We start from the raw sequence: 12,304 nt of genomic DNA, 5'->3' as shown, positions 1-12,304 counted from the left end.
AATTAAATTTGCTCGGACCGTCAACAAACTGCATTAAAGCAATCCTAATATGTTTTTGGGAGGGTTGACATTAGAAAATAAGGAATATAACATTACCTTCAATAAAAACTACAAGTAGCCTACCTCTGGGTCACAGTACATGAATCTTTTGTGGTTTATTATACGAAAACCACGGTGATTTTTTTAATCAGATGATGAATATTACTTTGACCACAAACACCACCATGCAGTTACAGGAGAAGGTACATGCGCACATGCGCACGGCTGGGTGGACACTAAACCACTGGCTATATGGCCACACAGTGGCGCTGTTTACCTCGATATGTAGCTAAGAAAGTGGACCTTTGCAGCATGGAACTAGACTAGTGGTGCTTCTAATGACTCCCCCACCTGTGGGTATCCTCCAAAACAATTAGTATTTCACTTACAAAAGCTACAAGAAAGACGAAGTATGACCCACAGCTCATTCTACCCATTTGACATTACCATGATATGTCTGCAGGAATTTACAGTTTTAAGTAAGTTATCATATTTAGTAAATCTTCGAGTGGTAGAAATGTAATTAACCAAACATATGAGGTCACTTATAAACGGTTATAGTTAGTGTTGATAATGTGTCTTTCCAACTCCAGTGATTTCTAGGTCTGCTTGCCTTTCAGAAAGCACCAATCAGTAGCATCCCATTTGTTCCCAGAGAGTCCGGGGTGGGTGTTGTCCTGTAATTTAACCCAATATCTAAACTAGTTATGAGACCACATGTGCATACGTATCTTTTATCTAAAGACCATTTGGCTCGCACAGTGCAGATCTTGATCTCATTCATTCCTCATGCAATCTCCAATTACGCATAAGTAATGCCATTTACGCACAGTTCCAACGCCCCTCCTCAGAAGATCCAAAAATGACATCACGTTTTGCAATTCCCACGTTCAGTCCAACAAGCCAGTAAGGAGCTTCTCTTCTCCTTGCCATTTCCAAATGCAGCCACAGAAACACAAAGAAACAAGTACTAGTTCACTGTATCACGGATTACAATTCTTTACGTGGAAGTTAAAATTGGTGTTTTTTATCATGAGAGCAAAACTTCTGAAGTTTTCCTGTCTCATGCGAGAACACTAAATTGATTGATTTTTATTTGTTCTAGTACTGGAATTATTATTTATCTATATTTCAAAGATTGGACACATGGACTGATCAGAAGTTTTCACAGCTTGGAATAATGAGTGACCCCTCCAGGATTCATCTTTCTTTGGAGATTTAATAGTTGTTTTTAGAAAAGACTGTGTATGGTACATTTTTCAAAAGCTATGGAATTTCCTTTACGAATTCACCTTTTTACAGCTTTGGTCTCCTTCATCAAGGTAAGGTCATAGAAACAACTACAGTCCCATCCCCTCATATCATCTTTTTGATAGCAGCCTTTACAATTATATTTGATTTTTTTATTTTATTTACAGGTTTATGCTCAAGTGGTACAACCTGTGAAGCATCCAGGTAGTAAGGCATTTTTTATGGGTGATAGTGTGATTGCTTTCTAAAAATTTATTTCGGGATGAATAAATCTATCTATCAATCTATCTATCTATCTATCTATCTTGCTGTCAGTTTTCCATAGTGTTTTAAGTTGCCGACTTCAAATAAGATGACATTGCACAGCTAAATACTAGATCAGAAAAACACAGTGAACTGTAAAAGTGTTTTACTGTCTGCTCACTGCCAAACCAAATTTTTTTTATTGATTTGTTCACTGCCCTACTCATTAATCAAAATAGTTTGTGTAACTTTTACAGCTGTTGGGTTCCTTATTATCAATCTTTTAATCCCCCTAAAATCCCAAGTGGAGTGCCAGGAAAATCAGTTTTGAGTAATGGGACAGAGCTTGATTGGGGGGAAAGCCCTTTCTGGATGCTTGTTTACCCGTGAACTTTTTGTCCAGGCCTGCAGGTGTTGGCCACGGCCTCACATTATTGGCCTCTTGATGCTGTGGACGGAATCCATGAGCTGTGGGACCAGATTGGAAACAGACCAGGTTATGTTAACGGAAGTAGCATAAGTATGTGCATACATAAATAGACTGTGTATACTCATAGGAATGCACCACCTAAAAGTCTTGCTCTCTGCATGTACTCAAGCTGTTTTTTCACCAACCACCTTCCAGCCACAGCCATTATTCTTTTTTGTGTGCTGCTGTGTTCAGAGTGTTTATATTGTATGTCAGATTTATCACTGAAATTATAGAACACAATATATATATTTGGTGTGTGATGTCATTTATGATTTATGCTGCAATACTTTACTGCAATACTTTACATCCCATAATCTGGAGGTGGTAAAGGTCTGAAAAATTTAGCCATTATAAGTCATTATTCTACATTTTAGAGTTGTTTTAATTGGTTACGGACTGACAGACAATAAACGTCTTCCACATGCATTAGGTTTGCAGCCATGTGACTACGTCACTACATAAGTACGTTTTCATACAAATGTTCAAGTTTTAGAGGGATCAGGTATAGACTTGAGTTTGATGTGTGGAGTCACTTTGAGCTAAGGAAAATCCTCAAGTGAAGAGAAAAATACCTCTTTGAGCGCTGCTGCCACTGTGCACTCAGCTCAGCATCACTCTGTCTCATACCTGCACATTACGTCCCTCCTGTTGTCTTCCTCTCACTGTTCTCTTGTGTCCCGTTATGTGTCTATATAGGTGTGAATCACTGTTTTTCTCCGTTGTCTTTGTCTAGCTCTCAGAATCCACAACCACACTGTGCTCCCTTCCTCCCATAACTCTTCCTATGTGTATACCAATGACTCTGCCTACACTAACATTTCTGCAACAGTAGGTGAGAATCAATCACTTTCAGCTCACTGAAATTCATTTGTGCATCACTCACTTGTGCTCTTTGTTGTCTTATCTGTGTCTACACGGTTGAGCGTTTCACATATTTCTCCTTGTTCTGTCTTTTGTCTGTGCAGCACGACATGAGGAATTCTTGGCTTTTTAGTTGTATGTTATTGTTCATTAGCTTTAGTCAAACCAGAGTTGTTACATATTGATACATCTAAGCCACTTGTTTAATGCATTTGTATTCTTTTATGAGATACCAAGAAAGCTGTAAAACCCTTATGTTCTTCAGTTGCACAAAACAATTTATGATTTGTTGACTATTAAGGGACTTTGGATAATTTGATGTGTTGGGTGAACAGAGAACTGAACATCTGGATTATAAGTAAGAAAACCCCTTGGCTATCTTATAATTTTCACGCGAAATGATGCCCTTGATTTGTGCTTTGCTGCAGATATTGTTGAAGGAATGGTCAACAAAGGAATTTTTCTGAATGGAGATAATGGCGGTACCTTTCTTCACTTTGGAAGCTACCAAAACTCTTGTATTAGTGACCCTACTTGGTGTGGTCCTATGGGTGAGTGCACAGTAATTTATGCACACGGCAATATGGGGAAACCCTAATTATTATAACCCCATCTCAGTCTTGCATTTATGGATGCAGTTGATTTTTCATATTTCTTTCTAGGAATTACCTTCTCCTTTTTTTGGAAAAACCATGAGGCAGAGTCCCGTTTTGCTGTAGCCTCTGGAGGGAAAGTCATCTCTAATGGCTTCTCTGTCTACACCAACAACCATGGAGGATATGTGGAGTTTTACACTCGAGGCAACAACCACAGATGGAAAGCCAACATCAGAGTTCCAGGTACTCTGGATGAATTTGCTTTTATTATTACACACTGTTTTCCCATAGGTAAACATATGGAATGTATTTTGGTCTTGGAAATATGTATTTTTTGGTTTTCAACCATAAATTGTTAGTTACGTAATTGCATTCATGGTGTGGTTCACTGAAACCAGATGTACCAGACCTGTTGATTTGGCAAGTTGCGGGTACATTTCTTTTTATCTTTTGCTGTATCAAAAAACATAATTATTATGGACGTGTAATAAGATGTGGTCGTTTCCCTCTTAATAACAATAATGTTTGGTGATTAAACGCCAAGTTAGATGACATTTGACACATAATAATGGTCTGAGTATGACCAGTACTTTGAATTGTGAGAATAAAGATTGGATTTAAATGAGATGAAATGATTTGGTAAACTGTTTAGACAAAATTGAAAAAGTTTTAAGGTTATGTAAAACTTTTACAGCCCAGTGTTTTGTTCTCAAATGACTTCTGTCATCTTGTTTTTGCTGCAATTACTCAAGGTTGTGTTCACCGGGCGTCATAACTCAATTTAGATTTGAGTGTTCAGTTACAGAGATTCAACTTCATCTGGTTCTCATACAGTGTGACCATGGCTGTATTAAGAGAATGAGTGTAACATGTCTCTGGACATGTTACACTCACAAGTCTCTGGACATCGGTCACTTCTCTCTCATGTGTGAGGAAAAGCTTTGAGGGTGATAGATTAAACCCTGAGGTGCCATATTACCAATACAATTATCACTGAAGGCTGAGAATGTTACATTAGACATCTCTCTGCATAAAGTGCAAGTTATAGCATTTAAGTGGGGGTGGTGTTTGGCACAGATGGTTCAGATTCTAACCGCAAATGAGATGTGCGCTTGGTTGGTTTGCTCTTTTGGTAGAAGTGTTTTCAGATGTGTTGTCTAATGTCCTGGGAATTCTTATTGTCAATTTACTTCAGAAATACAAGGAAGTGAGTTCTTTGTAGTGTAAAATTGACTGGAGAGAGCTTGGACCAGAACAGACCCTGGCCTCAAGTTGTAACAAAGTCAACTGCAGTGTTTTGAGCTGAAACTAAGAGTCGATTAATTCATTAGATTTAAACGAATCAGCAACTATTCTGTTTAGCATTTAGCATCTTTTGAACCATTTTTAACCAAGCTTGCATTATTCTAGATGCTAGCCTGCAAAAGACATCTTATCAAACTTAATGTTAGGTGTAGCTACTTTGTATTGATAGGCTAGCCAACATTAGCAAGCTAACACTTTAAACCCTATACAGTCTCTACACCCTTGCAGTCTATGCTCTAAACTAAGATGGTGGTTAGCAAGGTACACATTATACCTGCTAAACATTAGCCTGTTTTTTGTAGCATTGTATGCTAATATTAGCATTTAATATTAGCTCAAAGCACCGCTATGCATTAGGGCTGGAAATCTCTGGGCACCTCACAATTCGATTTGATTCCGATTATGAGGACAACGATTCAATTCTAAACCGATTATTGATGCATTTATGTGTGCATTATGTACATTTCCATGCGTGATTTTAAAAGGTATAGTTTGTTAGACATATACAGTATTTGTCACACACCAGATTTAAGGAAATTGTTTGGCCTACTGGGGATTTTATTTTGTAGCCATTCCATGCTTAACCCTTAAACATGCTTGTGAAAATTACCTTCTCTTAAAGTAATTTTCCATGTCAGAGGCTCAGTCATCCCATCCTCTTTCAGTCACTCTGTTTTCTGAATTGTAAATGTCTGGCGACAGTAACTTTTAAATAAAAATCAACACATTTGAAACACATTTTTTTTATTTTTAATAATCGATTATTAACTTATCAGAATTGAGCATTGAATCGTTCTATAGAGAATCGCGATGCATCTATAAATTGTGATTAGCACTTCTGCCTCACAGCAAGAAGGTTCTAGGTTTGAATCCAGGTTTTTCCGGGCCTTTCTGAGTGGAGTTTGCATGTTCTCCCTGTGTTTGCGTGGTTTTCCTACGGGCGCACCATAAAGACATGCATGCTAGGTAACTAGGACTACACCAGCTAACACTGGTGCATTTACAGAAATGTTGATTAACGTACATTGACCTAATCAAATAAATAAATCTACTACTACCAAAATACAAATATTTCCTGCTTCCACCTTTTCTTATATAAGTTTGTTGCTTTGCCTTTTCATATATGGCAGTCAGCTGAACATATTTGGGTTGTTTGGATGAAACAAGCAATTTGCATGTGTCCACCTTAGACTGCATTTAACAGTGCCCTGGGAAACTATAATGGGACATTTTACAAAGAAGTTGATTTATTGATTAATCGAGAAAATAATTTGCAAAATAACAGAAAAGTTAGAACATCGTTATTCTGTGTCACTATCAACAGCAACACAAATATTTTAGATGAAAAGTATATTGATACAGTATCTGAATGTCTGTGTCCTGCTCAGCTTAGTGATTATTCTCTTTCTTTTACTCTAGTCACTCACTCTTGCAGTGGTTGGTTTAACTGTGTTGCAGTGCTTTACAACTCTACATAAATCATATATACTGTATATATGGTATGTTTCCTCTTTCAGGCCCTTACTGGACCCACATTCTCTTCACATGGACAAAAAAGGATGGTCTAAAGGTATACATCAATGGGACCTTGACTGCTGGTGACACAGCTGGCAGTGTCTCAGAGAACTATGGGGACCCCTACCCAGACCTTGTCATCGGAACTGGAAATGACAGAGCGTATGGTCACTATGTAACAGGCGCCTTTGATGAGTTTGTCATCTGGGAAAGGGCCCTTTCACCTCACGAGATCTTGCTCTACTACAGTGCAGCCATAGGTAGGACATCACGCTCTACTGGAAAAGTATTTTTAATGCCATTCTACAACATGGCACATCTATTACAATTCTTTGCACCCTCTTGACTCTGCTTTGAGGAAACTGGGTTTAAAGAGCAATTTCCATCCTTGTCCCCACTACATTCCATTTACAGTATTCATGAATAACAATAAGATATTAAACTATAAAAATATACCCCAGCTCCCTGTAAAATGGCTCTTTTTGCAGAAACCATTCCATGACCTTCACCATATAAGTGCCATGGCTCACACAGTTTTGCCTTATAAGTATTTGTAAGAGTGCGGAAGCATGTTGGGTCGCAGGGGCAGATAATTTTGATTTAATGTGACAGATTATAACACACTACGACAAACAAACACAAAAAACAGTCTTGACTGTCTTTAATCTCTTTCTTTGTTTGGTCAGAGTGCCAAAACTGGACAAAAACATGTTGACATTCATGAAAACTTTTAAATAATAAAATTAAACTCTGTAATAATACATATTACCAAATTCCATGAAAGTCTGAGAAATGGCCGAAGCCTGGTGAAATTTAGCTAGTAGGCTGAATTTTTTTTTTTAAGGATAGTTTTTGTTGCATTTGAGGCCGTTATTTATGACAGGACAGGTTATACATGAAAGGGGAGAGAGAGGGTGAATAACATGCAGCATAGGGACGCGGGTCGGAACTGAACCTGCGGCCGCTGCGTTAAGAACTGAGCCACTGTATATGTATAAGCTCTACCAGGTGAGCCACCCATGTGTCTGGCTGAATCACCTTTTGTTGTATGTGAAACACACTGGTAAGTGACGGGGCACGCTGCCTCTTCCATTGTGTGCATTGTAAAAAAGTATACGAAAACGATCACTGTGCTCTGTTCGAGCTTCAACTGCTCACAAAGTATGGAGCATGAAGTGCACACTGCCTTGATTTTTACTCCAAAGTCGTTACCAAAAGCAATATATTTCGCAGACCATAACCAGACGCAAAGAGCCCGACTGTTATGGTTACAGCAAAAATATTTTTACTTCTCCAGAGCACACATAAAATGTTGTATTGAACCAAAGAAGAGCAGGAAAAGTTCAGGCCGATACCTCTCATGTATGTCCATATATGGCCCTTTTCTGGTAGCTAGTTAGTGCTGTTTTTATCAAATGACAACAAAGACATAAATGTATCTTATCCTTGTACAGAAGCTAGTGGCAGAGTATTATGTAGTTGATTACCCCAGTTTCGTCGAGGTTGTAATATATCTCCTTCCATGACTGGTTATGGTCCAGCCTCATAAACTGTAAGCTGTATGCTGATAAAACACAGCTACATTACAGAGGCCTTGCCTGGTCAGGTAAAAAAGCGAGGATCTAATAACAATAATGCTTCTCGCAAATCGCTAATCCAAATGTAACACAATGTACACATGTCACATGAGTGGTTCCTAATATATTGTAATAGAGATCTTGGTATTTTATTTTCTAGGCCAGGCCATGGTTTCTACCACAACACCCAGACTCTCCAAAGAAATCACTTCAACTGAACCAACAGTCGTAAGTTTGTCAACTCTGACTCTGCAAGGCTCGATGGTCCAACAGCAATTGTGACACCTAAATGTAATTGAATAAACTACATGTGTGTATCATCATAAATGTAGCGTCCACATAGAAATGGTATGAAACATTTGCATGCACATTTTGGGACTAAAACTGTAAACTGTACACAATATGCAACAAGGATTTCTTATTGAGCTGTTGTTTCTTTTCAAAGATAGAGGAGCTGGATAAAAATGATATTGAGAGCACATGTGAATAGATTCATCCTGTTTATTAAAGGGCTTTGAATGTTGAAAAGGGATAAAGACATAGAAGAAAGTGAAGACAGCTGCTCAACACTATGCACAAAATGGCTCCCTGTAGGGCACTGGACTGAAAAAGAGCAACACTGAATCACTTGTCCAAAAACTCTATCACTCACTAAACATCCTGTGTCCCAGGAAAGTGCGTCTTGATAGTTAACTTCATGTGATGCCTGATGTGTTGTCTCCCCAGAGAGCCACTGAAGTGAGTCCTCCTGTTGTGAGCAGTAAGCATGACGACGTCCAAAGCTCCCAGGACCCAGAGTCCTTGCCGATGTTGGGCTTCCTTAAGGCACTGCCCAATAGGACCATTCCTCACAACACTGCCAACAACCTCACACAGGTTTTGAAGCACAGTCCAACACACACACACACCCACACACAAATACACACACACAAACGTTTCTCACAACCAGTTCACACAGACACAATAACCACCCATGTGCATATGATGCAACAGTTCCGTGATGTCCATTTTCTTCCACCCAGGCTTTTCTCAAAAGTGTGGAAGAAGTGCTGTCCTCTCCAGGGCTGCCTGAGGTAAATGAGTTCACACTGTTGTTGTGCAACGTTCAAACATGACATAATGTAACATATGCAATTTGGTGAAAACTTTAATCCAAGCCACTAAGGGGATCCATGAGTTTGAGATTTTAACACCACATACTTTGGCACAAGGGGTGCCAGCAGCTATAACAGTACCTGGCAGTGTACCCACACAGGATTACAGTATGAAATCAAGCTTAGTGGTGCAAATTGTATAAGACAGTGCTGCTGACTATTAAGCGCCCAACAACACAATGCTTTGGATGTAATTTGCAGCGTCCTGTTACTGTACACTCATCCTGGCCAAATCTCCAGGCTCTTATACACAAACACATTTTTGCCAGAAGAAAGACACTCTGAGCAAGTGTGTGGTTTCAGTGAATTGAGTGCTCAGAACAAGCATGCTTGTTTTTGTAGGAGCAAGCTGAAACACATGTTCACATAGGAGAACGCAAAACTTGGACAGTAGATACAGTGTTCAGTAAAGCCCTCTTGCGATTACCATATAGGATTAGATTCATGCTGAGTGCATGAGTGTTTTAAAATGTCTTTATCAAGTTTTTGTGTGACTTTTAAGCTACACTTTAGGCTTTTGTGTTGTTATTAAAGTAGTCTAGTTGTGCTACTGTTAGGCCACATAGTTTAGCATTACAGCTAAAAAAGTAGTTTAGCATTATCCCACAATGTCATTTGTGGCCGCTGTTTAGTAAAAGTTAGCAAATTGTATCACTTAAAAAGGTAATTAGTTTAACCTAAATTTGATTTGCTAACACGTTTTCTTAAAAGTGTATTAGTTTAGTTAGTATTTCTCCAGTTTTATATTGCACTCCCATCAAGCTGGGGGACTCACAAGAGACAGTTTAAAAAGAATGGTCAAAATCAACGCAAAATAGGAAGTGATATCCTGACTTTCAGCTATAATGTTGTGACGCCACATGTGATGTGACGCCAGATTAGCATAAGGCAATGCTGGACTTTAAAGGCATCGACTAAATTGACTGTAAACCTTTTTTTGTTGGGTCATTGTTTAGCAGCAGTCCATCCCTGTGGTCAGTGGTCTTATCGAGACCGTGGACAGAGTGATGGAACACATGGTGACTAACCTGGAGCCCAGCCCGAACTCTCTCATCTCTCTGGGTGGAACATCTTTTGTTGCAGGTCAGTACGCTGTCACCTCTCCATAAGGTGACTCAATGTTTCTAGTTTATGTGGACAAAGTAAGGGAAGACAAATATGGAGCATCAAGCTGACATCATTAGTTTTCTTACTCAGAGGACATTTGCGGGTCAGAATAGTAAGAGGTCAAACCCCTCCACTTTCACTCTTGCGTGTGTGTCTTTGCATAATATTTTGTTTGCCACTAAGCTTGTTTGTGTCTTTCTCCCAAGAGTGGCTTCACATCTTTCATCCACCCCTGATAAAGCAGATGTGACTTGATGCTTTTCAGTCTGTTTTTCTCAGCTTTTTCTAACCTCTGACCCCCGCAGATTACTCTCTGATGAAATTCCCACAGAACTACAACCTGCCACATTACCGCTTCCCCACACAAGGCAAGAGTTACATCTCTGTGCCTGGAGAGGCTTTCACCATGCAGTGTAAGTGCAAATATTATGGACCTGACATGTTTTGACTGATGCATACAGCAGACCTGTCTAGATTCTCTGTATAAAAAGTAGTAGCTTCTCTAGGTTGAGTGTGAATACTGTGCATTAGTCGTGGTCTGATTCTGCCAAGAGAAAGTTGTCCAGCTGGGAGGGTCTTGTTATTTGCCAGTAATTTATTATGCTAAGATTTAGGACTTTTAACATAGCATACAGTGTGGGACAGGAGTGCCATGAGAGCTTTTGTGTGACTTTATGGTGCACCGTAGAAATCCAGCTATGACTTTAATGTTGGCAGTTACCCTTTTATTCAAAACAGAAAGAATGAGGGAGAGAGCACTTTTTCTCCACTTTCCTCTGTCATTAAAAAGAATGGACTCACATAGCGGCGTGAAGGAGAGCAGTAATTTGTTTGACTTTGCGTTCAGGTCAGATACCCTTGGCTCCACCTGACCACTACATGCATTGTGTTGCCATACAATCACTGGAATAAACCATTTTAATAACCCATTAAAGGACTCTTATCAGAAATGGAACATGTGTTATTGCTTGACACATTAGAGCCAAGAACAATTATCTCATAGCTCTAAATACCTGGCTGTATGAAATGCTCAATGGGGTGGTTTTATATCCTAATTAAGTTGAGTGCATGCTATACATTAGTGTGTTTGGATACTTTATTATATTTTTTTCCTTATTCTTTCTTTTCCTCAGGAGAGTTGTACAAGTAAACTGGCCACCCTAAGATCTCTTGTGGGACTTGCTGGAGGGCTTTCTGTCAAAACACATTTTTTTGGAAGGTTAAAAACTCTCCTGGAGCATACACACCACACATTTGTTTGACATCAGCAAGATTTTGTTGTCACATTCAGCTCGGGTAGAGGGCCTTTGAAAAGAGGAACAGGACCATTAAGGATTTCCTCCAATTTCATTGTTTATGTTGCAGTATTGAAAAGGGACTGAGCTGGATGATAGCTCAGATTAGGGGAGGGGGACCAGACCTCCTGCTCTCCTGGTGGAGTCATGTAGAGGTTTCATAAGATTTTCCAACCTCCACGTGGTTTGCAGCATTCTCCCTTTCACCCTTGTGCGAGTATAGGGTTGTCCTATTAGCCTGCCGGTGCCAGTGTGCAGCGACAAGGCAGCGTTAATTAACTTCCCTTCTTTGTGAGCATTTTAGCAGCACTGCATTACATTCCCAGCCTGCTGCACAGGACGTTCAACTACTGTATGTTGTGTTGTTTTCTTCAGCTCAAACCACCATCGTTGGCCTCTTCTACCACAACATGCACAACTACTACAAGGAGATCAGCCCTGTCAAGACCAGGTAGGAGGACAGGGCAACACCCAATGTGAAAAGTCAGACATTGTTAGTCCAGTCCAATCATACCACTTTGGTTTTGGCCAGGGTTTCATCCAGGAAAATATATTCTAAACATCCTTGAAGTAATTCAAAAACAAACAAATCTGGCTTCTCTCTCTGTACTTCCTGTGTGGTGCATCAGGTCCACTGGCACTAAGGCGCCCCTGCTTCCTGAACCACAGACAGGGTGATGCCTGGGGCCCGGCCCTTATCTGTCCTCTCGCCTATCTCTCATCTCACCACTCAACCTTCACTGACTGATACACCCTGCTATTAGCTCTATGAATTCCCCCCCCCATGCCACCGTGTCTCTATACTGGACCAGCTTGTCCACTTGTGCTGCTGTGTTTTCTAACCAAACTTGACACAACTAAGCAATCTGTTTTCCCCACTTTCTACATA

General features: G+C 39.8%; 1 protein-coding gene across 3 annotated transcripts in view; it reads left to right on the top strand.

The window, feature by feature from the left end:
• Positions 1–923: 923 nt before the first annotated feature.
• The window catches only part of adgrd1 (adhesion G protein-coupled receptor D1), a 32,325-nt gene continuing 20,944 nt past the window's right edge, over positions 924–12,304 (top strand). The window contains exons 1-13 of one of the 3 annotated variants that reach the window (XM_032517324.1): positions 924–1,361; positions 1,458–1,494; positions 1,937–2,053; positions 2,739–2,837; positions 3,295–3,417; positions 3,529–3,705; positions 6,285–6,542; positions 8,020–8,087; positions 8,586–8,735; positions 8,882–8,932; positions 9,973–10,096; positions 10,426–10,533; positions 11,791–11,866. In XM_032517324.1, the coding sequence (XP_032373215.1) occupies positions 1,287–1,361; positions 1,458–1,494; positions 1,937–2,053; positions 2,739–2,837; positions 3,295–3,417; positions 3,529–3,705; positions 6,285–6,542; positions 8,020–8,087; positions 8,586–8,735; positions 8,882–8,932; positions 9,973–10,096; positions 10,426–10,533; positions 11,791–11,866 (1,463 nt within the window). In that variant the 5' untranslated portion in view covers positions 924–1,286. Of the gene's footprint in view, positions 1,362–1,457; positions 1,495–1,936; positions 2,054–2,738; positions 2,838–3,294; positions 3,418–3,528; positions 3,706–6,284; positions 6,543–8,019; positions 8,088–8,585; positions 8,736–8,881; positions 8,933–9,969; positions 10,097–10,425; positions 10,534–11,790; positions 11,867–12,304 lie in introns of all 3 variants that reach the window. The other 2 variants (XM_032517323.1, XM_032517325.1) reach the window with 2 other exon arrangements.

The sequence above is a fragment of the Etheostoma spectabile genome, chromosome 5 (assembly GCF_008692095.1).
Source record: "Etheostoma spectabile isolate EspeVRDwgs_2016 chromosome 5, UIUC_Espe_1.0, whole genome shotgun sequence".
Lineage (NCBI taxonomy): Eukaryota > Metazoa > Chordata > Actinopteri > Perciformes > Percidae > Etheostoma > Etheostoma spectabile.
This window is presented reverse-complemented; position numbering and strand designations above follow the sequence as displayed.